This window comes from Leucoraja erinacea, chromosome 1, assembly GCF_028641065.1.
Source record: "Leucoraja erinacea ecotype New England chromosome 1, Leri_hhj_1, whole genome shotgun sequence".
In the NCBI taxonomy this organism is placed as follows: domain Eukaryota; kingdom Metazoa; phylum Chordata; class Chondrichthyes; order Rajiformes; family Rajidae; genus Leucoraja; species Leucoraja erinaceus.
Window position 1 is genome coordinate 109,697,332 of NC_073377.1, and position 22,865 is coordinate 109,720,196.

Genomic DNA, 22,865 nt, shown 5'->3' on the forward strand with positions numbered 1-22,865 from the left:
ATCGTTAAACCTACAAAGTTGTTAGTCAGATCAGCCTAAAAGGGGGAAAAAAACCCACACCCAATGTTACAAGACAAGAGACAAGAGATATTTATTGCCCTAGGCACCAATTGGTACAGTGAAATTTGTGGTCACCACAGCCATACGAATTAAAAAAGAGCACAGAACACGATAGTCTAACATAAACATCCCCACACAGCGGAAACAAAGTTTCCCACTGTGAGGGAAGGCACCAAAGTTCAGTCATCCTCCTCCTCCCGAGCTCTCCGCAGTCGCCGCTGTGGGCGGCCCGATGTTCAGGCCCTCTCACCGGGATGATGGAACTCCGACGTCGGAACGGGAGAATACTCTCAGCGGCTTGGACCTCCGAATCGGCTGCTTTTTACCAGAGACCGCAGCTCCCGAAGTCCACAGGCCGAGCTGGACGGAGATTCACGCTAACGGCCCTCGGCAAAGGTATACCATGACTCCATGATGTTGAAGTTGGCGCCACCCGTGGCTGGAAGCTCCGCAAACCACAGCTCTACGATGATAAAGCAGCAGGCCCAACACTTTGAGCTTCAAACGGTGATCCAGGTAAGGCATCGCCCGCTCCGCGGTGAATCCAGTGCTGCGCCGTCGCTGAAGCTCTGGCCGGTCTCCGGCAGGAAAGGCCGCACCAATCCAGCTGGTAGGCCGCGAGGGGGGGGAGCGTAGACCCCCCATAGAAATACTAAAAAAAAATCCTCCAAAACATACTTTTAAACAAACTAAAAATAAAAAAATATAGATAAACAGACAGACTGTAGGCAGAGGCTGCCATCATGCGGCTCCCCTAGTGGCCGATGAATACACCAATACTTTTATCAGGGAATCCTGCAGTCTTTGACACTCTAAAGAAAACAATCCAAGTTCATCCAATCCCGTCACAGATAATACATCCAGGTTAACCTCTTCTGCACACTCTCTAGTGCCTCCACATTCTTCATGTGATGCGGTGATCAGAACTGCACACAATACTCCAATACATTAGCCTGAAGAAGGGATCCAACCTGAATTTGTCATCCGTCAATTAACTTCCACAGTCTGACCCAGAACTGAGTTTTCTCACTTTTCTTTGGACAATACTCCAAATTTGTCCTAACAAAGTTTTATACAGCTGCCACATAACTTCCCATCTTGTATACTTTACACACCAATGGATGAAGGTCAACATGCTGTATGACTTATTTACCACCCTATCAACTTGCCTTGCCACTTTCAGGGAGTTGTAGATTTGCACCCCATGATCCCTGATACTGAAATGCTTCCAAGGGTCTTGCCATAATACAAAAATCATGCAATAATTTTAAATGCAAACCTGTAGTTACGGATATATATTGAAGATGAATTTATGAAATATTGAGGCCAGCCACCAAAAACATGAATTGCACAAATTTATGAAAGACTGCTGCTCTAAAACAAAATACAACATGAGTGGTGGTGCAGCAAAATTGAAAACATTCCTGCAGAGAAAGTTCTTGTGGAAGACCTCACCATTTTTGGCTACTTCCGCTATAATGTTTGCTACTTTTGCTGCACATGAGCAGTGTGGAGACAGAAGACGCGGGAAAACTTGAAGAATGCCACTCTCCTGGAGCTTTACGCTGGTTTCTGCATCTGCAACAGAGATGGTAATAATAAATTAAAATTCCAAATGATCCACGAAAAACATACTTTATGCATTCATATCCAAGCCAAACAATGAATTGGATAGATTATATATTCTACCTGTTACGACTTTAAATTTTTGGCAAAGAAGATTTAAAAATTATACCTGGAGGAACTTCAAAGGATAGGACGTGAATAACTGTGGAGACAGCCTACAATAATGTTGGTGTTAGAGGCAAGATTGTTGAAAATTAAATACTGGAGGTGGTTAGGTTAATATCAATGTTCACCATGGACACTGCCATAACTGCTGTAACTCCAGCACTTTGTGTCATTTTCTTGTAACCCAGCATCTACAGTTCCTTGTTTCTGAATATAAATTAGTTGTTGTGAATGAGTAGCATACTTAAACCAGCCTGGATTAGTGGTGATAAGCAAACTGATTTGGTGCAAATGTGTAAGTTGATGTAGTATGTAAGTTGATATTATAGTTTAGAGATACAGTATGGAAACAGGCCCTTCATCCCACCGACCATTGATCACCCGAACACTAGTTCTGTGTTATCCCACTTTTGCATCCTACATGCTAGCAAAAATTTACTGAAGCCAATTAACCTACAGAACTACAAGTCTTTGGAATGTGGGAGGGAACCAGGGAGAACATGCAAACGCCGCCATAGTCAGGATCAAACCGGGTGCCTGGCACTGTGAGATGGCAGCTCTACTGCATAGTGGGGTATAAAATTATGAGGGGAATAGATAGCGTGAATGCGCTTTAAGTCCGGGTAGGGGGAAATCATGAACCAGGGTACAGAGGTTTATTGTGTGAGGGGCTTGGTTTAATTGGAACCTGTGGAGCAACTTCCTATATAGGAGCTGCCTGAGGAAGTAATTGAGACAGGTACAACAACATTTTAAATATATTTGGTCGGGTACATGGATAGGAATGGTTTAGACGGATATGGGCCATAGGCAAATGGGACCAGCTTAGAAGAGGCATCTTGGTCGGCATTAATGAGTTGGCCTGTTTCCATGCTGTGTGACCTCATGTGGAATTTGATGCCATGCATGTTTGATTAAAGGACAACATGAAAATAAGGAAAACAGCACAAAGATAGATCTCTGAAGAGTATTGACACTCGTAGACTAAGAAACCATAGAGAAATTCTGTTGAACTGGTAAACATGGAACCAAATGAAGGAATTCACTCAGAATTGCACTAAAAAACCGATGGAATAGGTTGGCACTTATGAAAGATGGGTGGAAAAAACAGAAGTCAGGGATTTACCATTGCTATCCAGAGAGATCTTACAGATCCACTAATCTGCATGACAGCCAGCTAACTGACAATTAATAACCCTGCCAGGTGTGAAGTGGATGCTCACATTAGAGCTTAGCGAAATGAACATATGAAAAAAATGTAATCAGTAAATGGGCAAAAGGGGAAGATGAAGGTACTGTCGACTTTTCATTCCGAGGCTAATTAGAGGGCATAAGCTAACTACGTTGTTAAGCATTGTTATTGACTGTGTAGATCCCTGGAACAGGTTAATCAGTAAATAGCATGATTTAAAATTTAATGATTACACTTTATAACTTTAAAAAGTCCCAGGTTACATTTATATTGAACCTGCGCTCTTCACAAAATATCTATTATTATGATCTAAATTTCAAAAGTAATTACAATTTGATTCAGATATTTATGTAAGAAAAAGCAAATCAAGAGATCACCAAGGATTTTCTTGATGAACATTAACTCCTATATATCGGCGAGACCAAGCGCATGCTCGGCGATCGCTTCGCTGAACACCTCCGCTCAGTTTGCCTAAACCTACCTGAACACTTTAATTTCCCCTCCCATACTGACCTTTTTGTCTTAGGCCTCCAGCATTGTCAGAGTGAAGCCAAATGGAAATTCGAGGAACACCACCTCATATTTTGCTTGGGCAGCTTACACCTCAGCAGTATGAATATTGACTTCTAACTTCAAGTAACCCTTGCTTTCCTTCTCTCCACCCCTCCCACTTCCCAATTCTCCGACCAGTCTGACTGTCCCGATTACATTTTATCTGTTTGCTTTGTTGTTACCTTCTCTTAGCTAACATTTTATCTGTTTGCTTTGTTGTTACCTTCTCTTAGCTAACAATGATCTATTCTACATGTTCCTTGATCACCACCACCTTTGTTTTGTTTTCAAACCCTACACTTTCTTATCTTTGTATCTCCCTCTCCCCTGACTCTCAGTCTGAAGGGTCTCGACCCAAAATGTCACCCTATCCAGAGATGCTGCCTGTCCCGCTGAGTTACTCCAGCATTTTGTGTCTATCTTCGGTTTAAGCCCAGCATCTGCATTTCCTTCCTACACATTAATTCCTTTCATTCAGTATAGGCATGGAAACATCGGCCCACCAAGTCAATGTCAACCAGCGATCATGCCATGCACTAACACTTTCCTACATACAAGGGACAATTTACAACATCACAAGGCCAATGAAGCTACACATCAGGATATCTTTGGGATGTGGGAGGAAACTGGAGCACCTGGAGAAAACCCACACGGTCATAGAGAGGACGTACAAGCCGTGCAGACAGCATCCGTAGACAAGATCAAACCCGGTCTCTGGCACTGCAAGGCAGCAACTCTACCGTTGTGCCACCCTTGTCTGTAACAATTTCATATTCCCACATTTGCCTCATTATACCAATGGCTAAATCTGATGCTGTCTTCAAAGACAATGAGAGTGTATGTTGAAATACTGTTAACACTGATGGTCTAACCAGTGCTTTGTAAGACCATAGGAAGACAATCACCACCTTTATTTTTGTCACACAATCTTTTGCATAATGTTAGATGGTATAATCAAAGTTTTGAAAATATTTACATAGATTCAAGATTCAATTTAACTGTCACATGTACCAATTAAGGTACAGTGAAATTTGAGTTACCATACAGCAATACTAAGTAAAAAAGCAAAGATACACACAGCACATAAAATAAAGTTTAACATAACATTCACCACAGTGGAATCAATATTCCTCACTGTGATGGAAGGCAATAAAGTTCAGTCATCTTCCTCCTTTGTTCACCCGCAGTCGGAGCTCCAATACTGCCGAACCTCGGAAAAAGATCCCAGGCTCCGCGATGGTAAGTCCGCGCCGCACCCGCGGCTTGAAGCTCCTGGCCGGTCTCCAGGAAAGGCCGCACCACTCCATGTTGTAGGCTGCTGGGGGACGGACGGAGATGCGCCATGGAGAGAAATCGCATCTCTGTCGAGGTAAGTGGCTGGAAAAAGTTTCCCCCGATCCCCCCACCACATAAAACACACCAAGAGACATTAAAAACAAACATTCAAGACTTACTTAACATAATAAAAACAGAGAAGGGACAAGACAGACTGCTGGCGAGGCGGCCATTACGGGTGCCACCAGATGGTATAACAAAGGCAATTTTTTACTGTACAATTTTGATGAAACAATAATAGCGAAGCTTAGATTAAAAAATCTTGCATCCATACGTTGGCTAGAAGTATGATAATACGACGACCTAGATGATTTTTTATTTCCTACAATTCCCTATATTATAACTTTTTCAAATCATTATGAAAAATGTTCAAAGCATAAGCAAATTTGTCATTTTTAATTCCTAAAGTGGGTGTTGTTGCAAGGCCACTCCTCAGTTGGCTGTGGTGTTGATGGTGAGCCATCACCTCCGTCTGAAATCCTCACATAAGCATTACCAAAGCTGCGGATGGATAAAAAGATCCAGTATATTGACTCAGGAATGATGAAGAAACAGCATTTTCCCCCAATCAATCTGGCTGGTGAAGGAAGGAACTGCAGTGTTCACAAGAGATTGCATGTTTTGGAAGTGCCGCTGAAGAACCCACGGCAAATTGCTGCAAAGTATTCTGCAGATCAAGGACTTCAATGATATGCCTGCAATCTTCAGTCATTTGAAAACACCATACATTTACCTCAATGGATGATAGAGTCCAAAGTGAAAACTATACAAGATCAATAATATTCAAGGGAACAGATTGTGGGCTCAAGACATAATCTTGCAATTCTGGACTGATAATTCAACGCATCATTGAGAATTAGCTTGGAATAATTGATAACTAAGCAACATTTCAAAAGTAGTCATAAAGAGGATTGTTCTCACTCCGATACAGATTTTAAAAGGTAATGACAGTGGATCCATTTTTATTAACAGAAGTGATAACCATGCTTCTCAGCAAACACTATTCCCACTCAGTTAATGACCCATCTTATGCTCTTGGCTTCACTGCCACATGGTCAGAAAAATAAAAATTCACTGCAGTATTCTTCATTTTTGGGACACGATTTCCCCCCCCCCCTCATCAAAGGCTTTGTACAGTTTCTGCTTTTCAGCAGCACGTCATATGAAGGCCCCAAAATGTCCAATCTCCAGAGTCATAATTGGCATTTCCCTTTTCAGTTCTCAGATTTCTCACATTTTGACCTGGTCTCAGAAGTGCTAATTTTGCTTTTTACAACTCACACACTGCAGATTTGAAATCAATATTTGAAATTGCAGCAGTCAACACATTTCCTGGGACAGAGGTACTGCAAAGCTTCATTTGCAAGCTTTCAATTTAAACAACAGGACCAAATGCACAGAAATGCAAATATTAACTTCCATCATCATAGCAAATAACCAAAGGTGCTTCAAGAATCAGTTTAAAATAACACAGCAACATTGCCAGTGCAAGAGATGACCTAATGCGCGGGGGGGGGGGGGGGGGTTGGGGGGGTGGGGGGGGGGGGGGGGGGGGGGTGGGGGGTGGGGGGGGGGGGAGGGGGGGGGGGGGGGGGGGGGGGGCAAATCCAAATCCACTAATCTTCCAAAAGCACAACTCTTAACCTCCCTCCGACTTTGAAAACAGTACACTCATCTTCACCCTCTTCCTCCAGGCTCCAGTTACGTTTTTGTTTCAGCTAGTGAATCGATTTATCAATCCTAAATGACACCAATACAAATGTGACTTGTGACTAGTAAATTAATCTTAAACCTCAAATAGGTTTACCAATTCTCCATCAGCATCCAGCGGTATCAGCACTTTCAAATTCAAATTTATCTTTCCAATTTCTTCCATCCCCACATACTCACTGTTACTTCTTGTGCTGCCAAGTTTCTTACTTATAGTCCTTCGGAAAAAACATACTGTGTTAGCTTCCACACCATCGAGGACCTGCACCAACCACCCTGGCCAAGCTCATTTCACTCCTGCCATCAACAAAGTGATCGAGCAGTCTACAGTCTGTCTGTTTTTCCATCTTTTTTTTAATGTTTAGTCTGTTTAAAAGTATGTTGCGGAGGTTTATTGAGTATTTCTATGTGGGGGAGGTGGGAAGGTAAGGGGGAAACAGTTTCCCAGTCACTTCCTGACGAAGATGCGACTATTCTCCGAGTCGCTTCCTCGCCCTCCCCCCGGCCTACCAACTGGATTGCCGCAGCCTTTCCTGCCGGGGACCGGCCAAAACCTCAGCGACGACGCAACACCGCAGAGCGGGCGATGCCTTCCCTGGGATCGCTGTTTGAAGCTCCGGAGTGTTGGGCCAGCTGCTTCAACATCGTGAGGGGGATGTTTATGTTAAAGACTATCGTGTTCTGTTTTTATTCGTATGGCTGTATGGTGACCCCAAATTTCACTGTACCAATTGGTGCATGTGACAATAAATGTCTCTTGTCTGTCTTGTCAGTCAGAAAACCATGACATCCAGTTCAGCAACAGCTTCTTCCCAACAACCATCAGGCTTGAACACTACAAACACTAACTATACTACAAACTGTCTTTGCTGCAATGGGGATGTCGGCCTTTTTAAAAAAAACGAATATTACTTTTTTTAATTTATTAAACTTTTTTTTTGTTTGTGTTTAGTTTAGTTTAGTGATACAGCACGGAAACGGGCCCTTCAGCTCACCGGGTCCACGCCAACCAGCAATCCCCTTACACCAGCACTATCCTACATACTAGGGGCAATGTACAATTTTTTACCAAAGCCAATTGACCTTCTTTGGTGTGTGTGTGTGTGTGTGTGAGGCAACCGGAGTATCCAGGGAAATCTCAGGCGGTCTTGTGGGAAATATATAAACTTCATACAGACAGCACCCGTAGTCAGGATCGAACCCGGGTTTCTGGCGCTGTAAGGCAGCAACTCCTTGGCTGCTCCACCTTGTCACTGTGTTGTCTGAGGTTCACAGACCTGTTATGCTGCTGCAAGTAATTACATTGGTTTGTTTTCGGCACATAACTATTAAACACTTAGTTCTTTTTGGTCATGTGATAGTAGAATTAGACCATTCGGCCCATCAAGTCTACTCCGCCATTCAATCAAGGGCGATTTATATCTCCCTCCGAACCCCATTCTCCCGCCTTCTCCCCTCCTGTTCTTCTCGACAGCCTTCTGTGGCAAAAAATTCCACAGATTCACTAACCTCTGACTAAATACATTTCTCTTCATCTCCTTCCTAAAAGAATGCCCTTTAATTCTGAGGCTATGACCTCTGGTCCTAGAGTCCCCCACCAGTGGAAACATCTTCTCCACATCCACTCTATCCAAGCCTTTCACGATTCTGTATGTTTCAATGAGACCCCCCCCCCCCCATTCTTCAAAACTCCTGCGAGTACTGACCCAGTGCCGACAAATGCCTATCAAAGGTTAACCTACTAATTCCTGGGAACATTCTTATAAACCTCCTCTGGACCCTCTCCAGAGCCAGCACATCCTTCCTCAGATAAGGTGCCCAAAATTGTTCATATTATTCCAAATGCGGCCTTGCCAGCGCCTTAGAGCATTATCATTACTGTATCCGCTGTTCCAGATGTCAACTTCTGTACATCGGCAAGACGAAGCACAGGCTCGGCAATCGTTTCGCTGAACACCTCCGCACAGTCCGCCTTAATCTACCTGATCTCCCGGTTGCTCAGCACTTTAATACCCATCCCAATCTGACCTTTCTGTCCTGGGCCTCCTCCATTGTCAGAGTGAGGCCCAGTGCAAATTGGAGGAACAGCACCTCATATTTCACTTGGGTAGCTTACACCCCAGCAGTATGAACATTGACTTCTCTATCTTCAAATAGTCCTTGCTTTCCCTCTCTATCCCCTCCCTTATCCAGTTCTCCCACTGGTCTCACTGTCTCCGACTACATTCTATCTGTCTCGCACCCTCCCCTGACATCAGTCTCGACCCGAAACATCACCCATTCCTTCTCTCCAGAGATGCTGCCTGTCCCGTTGAGTTACTCCAGCATTTTGTGTGTATCTCCCATCTCTAGTCTTCATTACACATTATGTGTTTCCAAATTGCTAGAGAAAGTGATGTCACTGCTAAACCACACCTAGTAACCCTAACACAAACACAGCGGATACAGAATGGTGGCGCGCACAGTCGCAGCGGCTCGAAGCTCTCCCTTTCGGTGCTTTTTTTGTGTGTTTTTGTTTGTATGTCTGTTTGACAATGTTACGTTTTGTCGTGCGAATCTCACCTTCAGCCGACAGGATCTTCTGATTATCGGATTACAGTGTAAACAGGCAGTTAAGTGTGTTTTTCTGCATTCACGCAACATACCGGAGGAGATAGCCAGGACACCGGGCTCTCCGTGGATTGTTGTCGGCCTCAGCAAACGCCGGAGACGGAGGAGGCACAGGAAGCATCACCAACAAAATGGACCAACTAAGGCTAAGGCAACAACCGCAAATAAATTCATCGCGGACAGTTGCATTCTGCTAATAACAGAGACGTGGCTACACGCACTTGTACTGGACGGAGCCATTGAGCTAGCAGGCTGCACAGCATTTCGCTGGGATAAAAACAAACTCCGGTAAGAGCAAAGGAGGGGGGTTATGCATCTACGTTCACAACAACTGGTGCACAAATACCGCAATCATAGACAGACACTGTTCTGCTGATTTGGAGTACCTGATAGTTAGATGCAGGCCTTTCTACCTTCCACGTGAGTTTACCATGGTCGTAGTTACAGCTGTGTGCATCCCACCGGATGCTAATGCTAGCATAGCCCTAGGCTACCTCCATAGCGCTATCAGCAAACAAGAGAACACCTACCCCAAAGCAGCCCATATCATAGCTGGTGATTTTAATCACACAGACTTAAAATCAGTTCTCCCCAAGTCTGAACAACACATCAAATGTGCAACCAGGGGAGAAAATACATTAGATAAGGCCTACTCAAACATCAAGAAGGGGTTTAGAGCACACACCACTACCACACTTAGGCCAGTCGGATCACCTATCCATTCACTTAGCACCAGCATACACCCCCCTCAGGAGAAAAGCTCAACCCACCACCAGGACTGTTAAAACTTGGCCTGAAGGAGCTTCCTCACAGCTACAGGACTGCTTTGAAAGGACAAACTGGGACATTTTTGGAAATCAGGACTTGGAGGAGTACACATCCACGGTACTCTTTTACATCCAGAACTGCGTTGACAACGTCACCGTCGACAAACTCATCCGGGTGTACCCCAACCAGAAGCCGTGGATGACAAAAGAGGTCCAAACTCTCCTCAAGGACCGCAACACAGCCTTCAGGTCTGGCGACAGAGCCCTGTACAGCGCTGCTAGAGCCAACCTGAAGAAAGGCATCAGGGATGCCAAAGCGGCCCACAAGAGGAAGATAGAGGACCACTTTAACAACAACGATCCACGGCAGGTGTGGCAGGGCATCCAGCACATCACCAACTACAAGCCCAGCAACAGCACGACGGCCGACGGCGATGCCTCACTGGCAGAGGAGCTGAACTGCTTCTTTGCTCGCTTCGAGGCAGAACCAGAAGAGTTTGTCACCATTCTCCCACCAGCCCCTAACAACAACTACACCCTCACTGTGCAGGAGCATGAAGTGAGGCGGGTGCTCAGGGCGGTGAACCCGAGGAAGGCTGCCGGCCCGGATGGCGTGACAGGAAGGGTTCTGAAGGAATGTGCAGACCAGCTCTTCGAGGTCTTCACGAAAATCTTCAACCTGTCCCTGTCCAAATCCATCATCCCACCGTGCCTGAAGTCTGCCACAATCATCCCACTACCAAAAAAGCCTGTTATCAGCGGCCTTAACGACTACCGAAAAGGTCGCTCTCACACCAGTCATCATGAAGTGTTTCGAGAGGCTGGTCCAGCAGCACATCAAAGCCAGCCTCCCGCCCACCTTCGATCCACACCAGTTTGTCTACAGAGCAAATAGGTCCACTGAGGATGCCATCGCCACTGCTCTTCACACTGCACTGACCCACCTCAAACACAAGGGGAGCTATGTGGGGATACTTTTCATTGACTTTAGCTCCGCCTTTAATACCATCATCCCCAGCAGACTGGTCACCAAATTCATGGATTTAGGACTCTCCCAACCCATTTGCCTCTGGATCAAGGACTTTCTGTCTAACCGCCCCCAGACCGTCAGACTGGGCCATCACCTCTCCACCCCCATCACACTCAGCACCGGCTCCCCACAGGGCTGTGTGTTGAGCCCCCTCCTCTACACCCTCTACACCCACGATTGTGCCCCCGCCCACTCCACCAACACCATTGTCAAGTTTGCGGACGACACGACAGTGGTTGGACGTATCTCAGGAGGAGATGAGACAGCCTACAGGGAGGAAGTCCAAAGACTGACAGCGTGGTGTTCAGAAAACAACCTCATCCTAAACACCACAAAAAAAAAAAAAGGAAATTATCATAGACTTCCGTAAGAACAGTGCAGCCCCCAAACCCCTATTCATCAATGGGGACTGTGTGGAAAGGGTCTCAGACTTCAGATTCCTGGGCACACAAATTACGGAGGATCTCTCCTGGACTACAAACACCACCACAGCAGTTAAGAAGGCCCAGCAGCGACTACTTTCTGAGAATCCTCAGGAAAAACAACCTGGAGGAGAAGCTGCTGGTGTCCTTCTACCGCTGCTCCATTGAGAGTGTGCTGGCGTACTGTATAACCACATGGTATGCCAGCTGCTCTGCAGCGGACAGGAGAGCCCTTCAAAGGGTCATCAACACCGCACAAAAAATCACTGGCTGCCCACTGCCTTCCCTGAAGGACATCTTCAGTTCTCGCTGCCTTGGCAGGGCAGCCAACATCCTAAAGGACCCTTCCCACCCTGGACACAACCTGTTCCACCCGCTGCCCTCTGGCAGACGGTTCAGGTCTTTCAAAACTTGCACAAGACTCAGAGATAGCTTCTACCCCATAGCCATACGTGAACTTAACAATGGAAAATAAGAAATAACACTTACATTCAACTGAATGGTTCTACCTCAGCTGCTATTGTTATTTATCTGTAATTTTTTTTTAATATGTATATATTTTTACCTTTTCTTACATATTTAAAATTGCTCTTGTGAATCGAACCGTGGGGTTGACTTTTAAATTTTGTTGTACCATGTGCAATAACAATAAAGAGATTCATTCATTCATCATATTCCTGTAAATTTGAAAACGAAAACACCAAATACTTTCACAAGAGAAATATAAGTTTCAGATTGAAAATCTTTTGTCAGAATCGAAAGTTGAGATCATCTACCTGAAACAGCATTGCTCTGACAGATGCTACCTTTTCTTGAGTATTTACAGCATTTGCTGCTTTTACAATGAGCAGCCTCAACATAACTGTCACTAGAGTAGCCGAGGACGTCCGACAACAACCTGGTTCACCTCCTGCTCAGGTATAAGACAATGGTCCAGAGGCTGCCTGTGACCAGATTACTATCTAAATGGCGTCAAGTTGGGAAAAGGGGAAGTACAACGGGATCTGGGGGTCCTTATACATCAGTCTATGAAAGTAAGCATGCAGGTACAGCAGGCAGTGAAGAAAGCGAATGGCATGTTGGCCTTCATAACAAGAGGAATCAAATATAGGAGCAAAGAGATCCTTCTGCAGTTGTACAGAGCCCTAGTGAGACCACACCTGGAGTATTGTGTGCAGTTTTGGTCCCCTAATTTAAGGAAGGACATCATTGCTATTGAGGGAGTGCAGCGTAGATTTACAAGGTTAATTCCCGGGATGACGGGACTGTCATATGCTGAGAGAATGGAGTAACTGGGCTTGTACACTGGAGTTTAGAAGGATGAGAGGGGATCTCATTGAAACATATACGATTGTTAAGGGCTTGGACACGCTAGAGGCAGGAAACATGTTCCCGATGTTGGGGGAGTCCAGAACCAGGGGCCACAGTTTAAGAATAAGAGGCAAGCCATTTAGAACGGAGGCGACAAAACACTTTTTCTTACAGAGAGTGGTTACAGTGGAATTCTCTGCCTCGGAGGGCAGTGGAGGCCGGTTCACTGGATGCTTTCAAGAGAGAGCTAGATAGGACTCTTAAAAATAGCGGAGTCAGGGTATATGGGGAGAAGGCAGGAACGGGGTACTGATTGGGGATGATCAGCCATGATCACAGGAGGCCTGTGACGCTCTACAGGGCTGCTTTGAGGTCACAGACTGGGACGCACTATGTAGTCCTCATGGAGAGGACATTGATGGACACGGACTGTTACCAGTCCGTAAAGTTCCGTGTAGATAGCGTTGTCCTTGAGGAGACAACAACAAGCCATGGGTCACCAGTGACATAAAGGCCCTTCAGGAATGGTGCCAGGGAGGTGGTGAAACGGGTGCAGAAAGACTTGAAGGCGAGACTGAGACAGGACGACTACAGGAGGAAGCCGGAGCTGAAAGGTCAGCAGAACAAAGTGAGGGATGTGGGGAGCGGTATGAAGAGCATTACAGGGAATAAGAAGACCAGTGGCCTGGGGAGGGAAAGCGATCAGGACTGGGCCAACGAGCGAAACCCGTTTAAAAAAAAAATAGATTTGATGGTGGGGCCTCTTCCCACCCTCCCCCCTGCTCCCCCGACAGACTCTCCGCTCAACCCCCCTGGTCCACTCACTCTGCCCTTTCTTTGTCGCACCTGACTTTCAAGGCTGAGCTGGTGAGGAAGGAGCTGAGCAGACTCCGCCCAGGCAAAGCCACGGGTCCCGATGGTGTCAGCCCTAGGGTACTCAAGGCATGTGCCAGCCAGTTGTGCAGAGTACTGCAGCATATCTTCAACCCGAGCCTGGGGAGGGTTCCTGCGATGTGGAAACATCCTCCCTGGTTCCTGTACCAGAGGACCTGGAGAGGCTGGTGCTTATTCACCTGCAACTCCTGGTTAAACCCTACCTGGACCCCCTGCAGTTCACTTAACAAACAAAGATGGGGGTTGAGGATGCCATCTGCTCCACCATTCCTATGCTCACCTGGAGCACTGTGAGCGTCATGTTTTTTTTTTACTGTTCCAGAGCTTTTAACACCATCTGGCCTGCACTGCTAGGGAGCAAACTAACCATTGGTGTCCTGGATCAACAACTACGTGACTGGACAACCACAATATGTCCAGCTTCAGATCTGTCCTGTAAAAGGTAATGAGCAACATAGGGCCCCACAGGGGACGGTCCTCTCTCGCTTCCTGTTCACCATCTGCACTTCGGGCTTATGATATAACTCAGACTCCTACTGCCGACTGCAAAAGCTTTCAGATGACTGCAATTGTGGGCTGAATGAATAAGGGGTGCGAAACTTGTAGTCAACGACTTCGTTGGGTGGTGTGGGTTGAATCACCTGCAGCTCAACAATGACAAGACTAAGGAGTTAATGGTGAGAACACCCCTGTCCCCCATCTCCATAAATGGTGGGGATGTGCAGTTTACCAGGGAGTACAAATACCTTGGAGTGTACCAGGACAGTAAACTGGTCTGGTCCAGGAATGCCGAGGCCCGTACAAGGGACAAAGCCGGCTGTACTTTTTGAGAAGGTTCTGCTCCTTCAACATCTGCAGTGAGATGCTGCAGATGTTCTAACAATCAGTGGTAGCCAGTGCCATCTTCTTCACTGTTGTGTGCAAGGGCAGCAGGGTGAAGGCTGCAGAGGCAAATAGGATTTAAAAAAAAAATAATCAGGAAGGCTGGCTCCGTCCTGGGGCAGAGTTGGATTCATGGGAGATGGTCTATGAGGGGAGGATATTCCTCAAACGGCAGAGCATCTTGGACAACACCCCCTTCATGACACAGTGGTCAACCTGAGAACCTTCACCAAGATGTAGCACAGAACGCCACAGGAGATCCTTCTTCCCTGTGGCTATCAAACTGTACAACTCCTCCCTCTTCTGTCATGGGGTGGACTGACTCCTCTCCTCCCCCCTCACAATCTTTGTACATCCCCAATCCTTTCCATTCTAATTTCATGTTTCATGTATTTTGTGTTTTTTATGACTGTTGGCAGATCAACTTCCCTCCTGGGATAAATAAAGTTCTATCGTATCATATGACACTGGATGGTGTGGGTTGAATCACCTGCAGCTCAACAATGACAAGACTGAGGAGTTAATGGTGAATCAGGCGGAAACCCTGGGGGGGGGGGGGAGAAAACGGAAGGACACGCCCCCGCTATGCTTTGAGAGATGGGGGACAAACCCCCCCCCCCCCCATGTTTTGTGATCTGGACTTTATCAGGCACTTTCTGAGGGCTGAATCGGCCCGTTCGCAGGCTTTAAAGTCAAACTGCTGCATCGAGGCGATGGAGGCTCCCGATGTTGACACACCCGCCGGCCGATAAAAGGCCCCGTGAAAGGTCCGATTCAAGCCCCACGATTCGGGGCGGACGAAGCTGTTGCTGGAGTTCAAAGTCGGTCACCAACCAGGTCAGCTCCCGATGTTACCGTACATAGGGCCCACGACCGAAGCCTCTCGCGGCCGCCAAGAAAGTGCCCCCCCCCCCCCCCCCCCCCCCATGTTTTGATAGCGATTTCCGTGTCTGACTACATCTGTGCCATTACCAGACTGGCTCACTTCTATAATTCACACAGGCACCACAGCAGCACAGCTGATCGAACTACAGCCTCACAGTGCCAAAGACTTGGGTTTAATCCTGACTTCAGGTGCTGTCTGTGCAGTGTTTGCACGTTCGTCCCGTGACTGTACGGTTTTCCTCCAGATGCGCTGATTTCCTTCCGCCTTCCAAAGACATGCGGGTTTATAGGTTAATTTGGCTCAATCGCCTCGATGTGTCGGGATTGGATGCAAACATGGCATAACATAGAACTTGTGAACGAGTGATCGATGGTCAGCTGAGGAGCCCAATTCCATGCAGTAGCTTCCAATCAATTAATTTTATCACCCAATTCTGCTCGAGGCTCTGCTCAATGGCTTCAATTCTGCACTTGGCTACTTTTCAAGAGTCCTCCCTCAGTTTTGATTGACTGGAACTCTAACAAGTTTGTTACTAAAACAATTTTAAAATGACTCCATTGGCAGTTGTCCTTTAAACTACCAAATGTCTCAAAATTGTAGAAACACCTCTAACTATTCAACACATTGCTTAACATTTAAAAAAAAAATCAAACCTTTTTGTGAAATTTGATTTCATCATTTATTTTAATAATGCTCCTGTAAACACTTGATTGTTCACATTAAAGGCACCAAGAGAAAATCAAGCTGCAGTGAGAAATCTTATTTTACAACATAATTCATGGGAATTCTCACACAATTGTTTAGTCCATTCTTTACTCTCAGTAAAAAAAAACTAAAATAATATTGCGTACGCAGCAATGCAAGTAACCAATACAACATTTGCACGCTCACACCTATTACTGCCAAGGTAATTCAGCATTTTGTAATCTATGTCATATTTGAGCTCCTTGTAATGGAATCCTCAGGACTTGAGGATACAGGAATTGAATATGTTCCAAGACATTCAATTATTTTGCACCACATAGAAACGACCAGATTGATATGGAAACATGAGAAATTAATCAAAATAAGCATTTAAATTTTACTATGCTCAGTGTAACAAAAGAAAGAAATGGCACAGTACCAGATATCCCAGTACCGAGTGTCACAGAGGAGCCAAGTTATTTTCTCCTCATTAATTTGCCTTTCCACTAGATTACATGATTGACGGGGCAAATGTACATTCATATGCAGTAATACTTCGGCATTGTCCAGCCATATCTGTGCAGGCAGGCATGATGGATCAGCTGATCTTTTAAAATTTAGTTTTCACATGCTATAATCCTGCTCCCAAATAACATAATTTGCTCAATGTGGATTCTCAGGACAGTAGTCAGAGATAGGGCTTCACAACCAGTGGTATCATTTTAGACTGATAATTTAAGAATTAGTAGCTTGTTGGCACTGAAGGCCCCAGTCAAATCTTCTGGAAACTGACATGGCTAATTTATAGAACCAAGACAATCAAGGGAATAAAAGGCATATTTTCTCAGCATGTTCCATCCATTCAAGGAATGGTACAAGAACAGGTGAAAGATCTGTTAAATCTGTTCCCATCCCAACGGAGAACAGCATTTTCTTGTAGGAAAACCCAAACGGTATTGAGGCATTGCTAATTCTGTTCTAACAGATTATAGACGGCATTAATACAAAAATGTGTAACTGGACGCTCAAGTTATGCCATGGAAAATCATTCAAGTATTGAACAGCTGGAACAGGCAACATTTTAGACCATAAGAGTATTCTGTGAAAAGTAAACCAAGTAAACCACTTACTGTTGTGTGCCAGAGCTTGAAGGAGGCAGTCAAGGCATCCCTCTATGCTATCGGATGTACCATCAGCAGTTAGCTTCAGTTTTTGCAGAGCATCATTTAGGTTTTCTGTTTTTTTGGGGTAGGATGGAAATAAAAGATTTGTGTTTGACTAATATTTTGGTTTGTAAGCAAATATCATAATTACTTAACATTGTGCATGTATATAGTCAAACTTATTTTCGCCATAGGAAACATTTAGCAAGATCTAATGCGCGACAATGCTGAGAACTGCATTCTGCACCATATATTCGCCATTGCTTTATATTGTACTTGGTTGACTTTATCGTATGGTATATTTGATTTGTTTATCATGCAAAATAAAGCTTTTCACAGTATCTCAGTACATGTGACAATAATAAACCTAAACCAATGTTCTATCTATCTAGTTATCGTCATTTTGTTCAGATTTGATGTTATATTTCACGTTACTGACATTTAAAAACCCCACTTTGAGAAGAATAACTTGACAGATGCTCTGATAGTTGATGGGAGATTCTAGCAGTTTGTACCTATGATGTCACAATGGGATCTCACAGTCCTCCAATCACAATGGGATCTCATTTACCTATGCTGCAGTTTGGTTTTAGAGGAACCACGTGAAGATTCCAATCTTCCTCACCCGTCCCATTGTGATGTGATATATGTAAATGAGATCCATTGTGATTGGACATCTGTGAGGTGGCACTTGGCTCATGCAGCAGTTTGATTGTAAAATTGTTTGATGCGCGCGCACACACACACACACACACAGCTTTAATAGATACTAGACCAAATGCAGACCCGTTGGGTCTGTTCCCCCAACATGCGGTTGAGGGGGCAGCTTGCGGCATCACACACATTAACCACCCCCCACACAAGCTAACTACCCTCCCTTGTTAATATTAATATTATTAATTTGCTCCTTTTACCCCATAATCTGGAGTGGGCGTGGGAGTCCAGCTGTGGGCTTCTGACTCTCTGGAAACCCACAGCTGGAATGAGCGAGCAGGCGATGGGAGGGACGCGCAGGCGGACGGGGCTTCGCGAGCTGCGCCAGCTGTGAGAAGAAAGTTCAGCGGCACTTATGTGGAGAAATTCAGCACGTGAGGAGTTGCTGCCCCATGATCTGTAGAACAAAGAAGCTACAGCGGAACGCAGCTGTAGAATCTTTGTTCTGCAGAACTTTCTCGATATCTCTGCGCCTTTAATCCACAGCAGCGGGGGGCTGGGCCAGGATGCAGGTGGGCCTGGATTGGTCAGCATGTGGGCATTGTGACGTCAGCAGCTGGTGAACGCCGTTTAGATTTTTTAAATTGAGTTTTGTGATCAATTTTATTCAAAATCTGGGGGGGGGGGATTGACCAAGGAGTGGATTTCCGAACTCATAAGGTAAATCCCTACCGAAATGGTAAAAATTTGCGTCTGGTTTTCGAGGAGATACATGCAAAATCACACACACACACACACAGTTCTAAAAGTATACTAGACCAAGTGCAGACCCGTTGGGTCTGTTCACTCCACGCGCGGTTGCAAGGGGGGCCTGATGTCATCGCGCAACGCCACGCGCTAGGCGTACGTCGTCAACACGCTGCGTACGACGTCAAGACGCTACGTATGACGTCAAGATGCTGCATACGCCCTTCGAGACGCTGCGTACGCCCTCAATGCGCCTGCGGGCCGACAGGCCGTTGACGCGCGGGATTTTCGGATTGCAAGCCCGCAGGGACGCCGAAAAGCAGCGGGGAACCAGCCGATGTGTGCCTTCCGCCAGCGTGACAGAGCCGGGTAGGGGGGGTAGTGGAGGAGTGCCAGGCGGCAGCAGCGAAAAGTGAAAATTTTTGGCGTTTTTGGAGGAGAGCCGGGCGGCAGCAGCCATTATTTTGCGGCAAAAAATCATTGAGTGCGGGGGGGGGGGGGGGGGGGGGGGGGGGGGGGACATTTTATTAAAAATGTGTACAGAAAATTTTCTAAATGTAATGGGGAGCGAATGTAAAAGTGAAATCACTAGCGAAATGGAAAAAATCTTTGAGTTTTTGCGTGTGGTTTTGGCGAACCAACGAATCAAATCAAAATCTAATCTGACATACACCCACAAACATACACACACACACACACAGTTTTAAAAGTATATAGATAGATATGATATAGAAACATAGAAAATAGGTACAGGAGTAGGCCATTCGGCCCTTCGAGCCTGCACCGCCATTCAATATGATCATCCAACTCGGTATCCTGTACCTGCCTTCTCTCCATACCCTCTGATCCCCTTAGCCACAAGGGCCGCATCTAACTCCCTCTTAAATATAGCCACTGAACTGGCCTCAACTTCCTTCTGTGGCAGAGAATTCCAGAGATTCACCACTGTGTGAAAAATGTTTTTCTCATCTCGGTCCTAAAAGACTTCCCCCTTATCCTTAAACTGTGACCCCTTGTTCTGGACTTCCCCAACATCGGGAACAATCTTCCTGCATCTAGCCTGTCCAACCCCTTAAGAATTTTGTAATGTATGAATTTTGTATGATATAGATGTTGAGAGGCAACAGTACTTGCTTGTGAACTCATGGGTACTTTAATCCAGGAGGAAAGTATCTCCAGAGATTTACTACTTTTACTGAGATAAACAAGCTATCCACACGAACTGCCTCAAAGATGCTGGCAGTATTATCAAAGACCCACACCATCCTGGCCACACACTCATCTCCCTGCTACCTTCAGGTAGAAGGTACAGGAGACTGAAGACTGCAACAACCAGGTTCAGGAATAGCTACTTCCCCACAGCCACCAGGCTATGAAAACTGGCTCGGACAAAACTCTGATTATTAATAACCCATTTATGTTATTTGCACTTTATCAGTTTATTTATTCATGTGTGCATATATTTATATCATGGTATATGGACACACTTATCTGTTTTGTAGTAAATGCCGACTATGTTCTGTGTGCTGAAGCAAAGCAAGAATTTCATTGTCCTATACAGGGACACATGACAATAAACTCACGAACTTGAATTTGAACCATGAAAGGAGGCAGTGAAGGATGGCAAGATGGACTACAACTGTCTTTCAGGATGGACTACAACTGTCTATCACTAAGTGATAATGCACCATTCACAGAAGATAGCTCGAAAAGAACACCGAAAGAACTGTAGACCTTCAGAGATGGAAATATGTCAGACAAACCAAAAATATGTACCCCAAAGTGCTCACATGGGTCAATCACAGGGTTTCCATGGATAACACAATGGTGATTTTGAAGTGAGAGTGTAAATAGTAAAGGCAAAGATGATACAAGCATAAACTCTTACAGCACTGAACCCAGCCACTCAAGCCAATATTCGGATTACAATAAAGGTTAAAAACAAAAATTAAGGGAGCAGAAAGTAGAATGTATTGCAAAAATGGGCTAGGAAAAGGAAGTCAAATATTGCCTTGGGACACAAAATGCTGTAGTAACTCAGCGGGACAGGCAGCATCTCTTGAGAGAAGGAATGGGTGACGTTTGGGTAGAGACCCTTCTTCAGACTGAAGGTTGCCTTTGGACAGTGGTGCAACAATGGCTGAGGCAAACTGAGCAAATCAGAAAATTTGCAAAACACAGGAAGTTGTCAGTGGTAAGGAGATTATTGAAGATTCTTGGGGACAGCATTTATTGTCACTAGTTGGGAAATTATCAAAGAATCTTAGGGACAGGATTTACAGTTGGAAAAGCATGGACTCAAGGTATAATGAGCATGGCTTTGTGCAGGGGAGCTCCCGTATGGTAAATTTAATTTGCAATTTTTAAGTGGCAAAGATGATTCATGAGCAGATGTTGTCCAGACATCAGTAAATCATTTCACAAGGTCCATTCTGGTACACTGGTCCAGACACATGGAATCCATAGCTAGTTGGCAAATTGGATCCAAAATTGGCCTAGTCACATAAGACAAGGCAGTGGAGGGGGGTTTCTTAACTGGAGCACTGTGACTGATGGTACTCTTCTTGGATCCTTGCTGGGACTTCTTGTTTGTAATATATTAATGATTTGGATGAAAAGGGGAAATTATATAGTAAATGGCAGGATCCTGAGAAGCACTGATGTCCAGAGATTTGGGGGTATAAATTCATAGCTCTTTGGGAGGGAGTACGCACAGGTAGATTAGATTGGTAAGGAAGGTGTATGGCATGCTTGACTTCAACTCTCAGGTAGTGAATACAAAAGCTGCAGATGTATATAACTATAGTTGGCCACATCTGGAAAATTGTCTGCTGTTCTGTTTGCCAAATTATAAGAACATGGCGGATTGGGAGAGAACGTAAAGATATTGTCCAGATTGTAGTTTATTAGTTATGAGACAAACTTGGATTGTTTTCACTGGAAATTTGGACACAGATGGGTGACCCAAGTATAATATTATAGTTTATATAGAGAATGTTTTTTCCTCCCAGGGTGGAATACAAATACTGGAAAGCATAGGTTTAAGTTGAGAGGAGGAAATTTAAAGAGAGATTTGTGAAGAACTATTACCACTACTGGAACTTCATAATTTTAAACAGCTTATTTGAGTCTCCTTCAAGCCTCCTTTAGCCTCCGTTGTTTTAAAAGGGAGGAAAACTAAAAAATGTAGAACTGAATATATCCAGTCGCCTGTCATAGAGGAAGCTGCTGGAACCAATCAATATGCATGATTGAACACAAAAACCTTATGGACATCAGTGGGAAACGAAAAAGATAGACCGAGGTGGAGTGCAAAAAAATAGCATTTAACTGATTCAAACCTTTGAAAAGGCACTGCCACATGAATTATGGAAGCATGATGATTCATTAATGTTTCCCAGAACACAGAATGAAAATCCCACTATCTGACATTAATGCATTATCAAAACATATTCTGGTCATTATCACATTGGTATTGTGGGAACTTGTGATGTGGTAAATGATGCAGGTTCACGTAACTGAATACATTCCAAAAGTACATAATTGGCTACAAAATGCTGTAGAGTATCTCAGAGGTTCAGAGGAGCGACATAAACAACTTTATTTTTTCCAGGAATTGGAATCAGCTGCAGTATGAAGCAGGTGAATGATTGCAATTGGCTTCGCCAATCAACCAAATTACTTTTTGCATCCATTGTGTTCTGCCCAGATACAATCTTAAAATATACCACAATCTCCACCCTCCACCCCCCCCCCCCCCCACACTACTAGGCAAAAAAAAAAAAAATCAATTAATAGTGTTATGAATTTCAGAGGTATCTATTGTCCAGACTTAAATCTTCATAATGAAGTGTATGGGACTGAACAGCACCTTGTTCCTGGATAATTAAAATAAAACTGCTGCAGCACAAGAAAGAATGATTTGACTGCCAATAATTGCTAACTTCAAATTCACATGATGTACAGCGCTTACTTTATCCACACCCTGGACCTCTCCACCTTGCCGATTTTTATAAAAGGCAATAAAAGCAATAGACCAATGCAAGACCTCACCTACCCATAAAATGTCAGAAATATATTAGAACAAATCTAGCCACTAGATTTATGCAGGTAGATGTAGAATGCAAAAGAAATAATAAAATCAAGTTTTCTGCAAAATTACAATCCTTCTCAGCAGTTACATTTTGATCAACAAAATATTGAAGCTTCAACATCGCCAAAGATATTCATATATG

General features: G+C 44.7%; 1 protein-coding gene across 3 annotated transcripts in view; it reads right to left on the bottom strand.

Annotated features, from left to right (window-relative positions):
• rap1gds1 (RAP1, GTP-GDP dissociation stimulator 1) overlaps window positions 1-22,865 on the bottom strand; it is a 79,914-nt gene that overhangs the window by 51,269 nt on the left and 5,780 nt on the right. For all 3 annotated transcript variants that reach the window (XM_055641233.1, XM_055641234.1, XM_055641232.1), the window contains exons 2-3: window positions 17,197-17,301; window positions 1,516-1,638 (exon numbers count right to left, since the gene is read on the bottom strand). In XM_055641233.1, coding sequence (XP_055497208.1) covers window positions 1,516-1,638; window positions 17,197-17,301 — 228 coding nt within the window. The remainder of the gene's footprint in view (window positions 1-1,515; window positions 1,639-17,196; window positions 17,302-22,865) is intronic.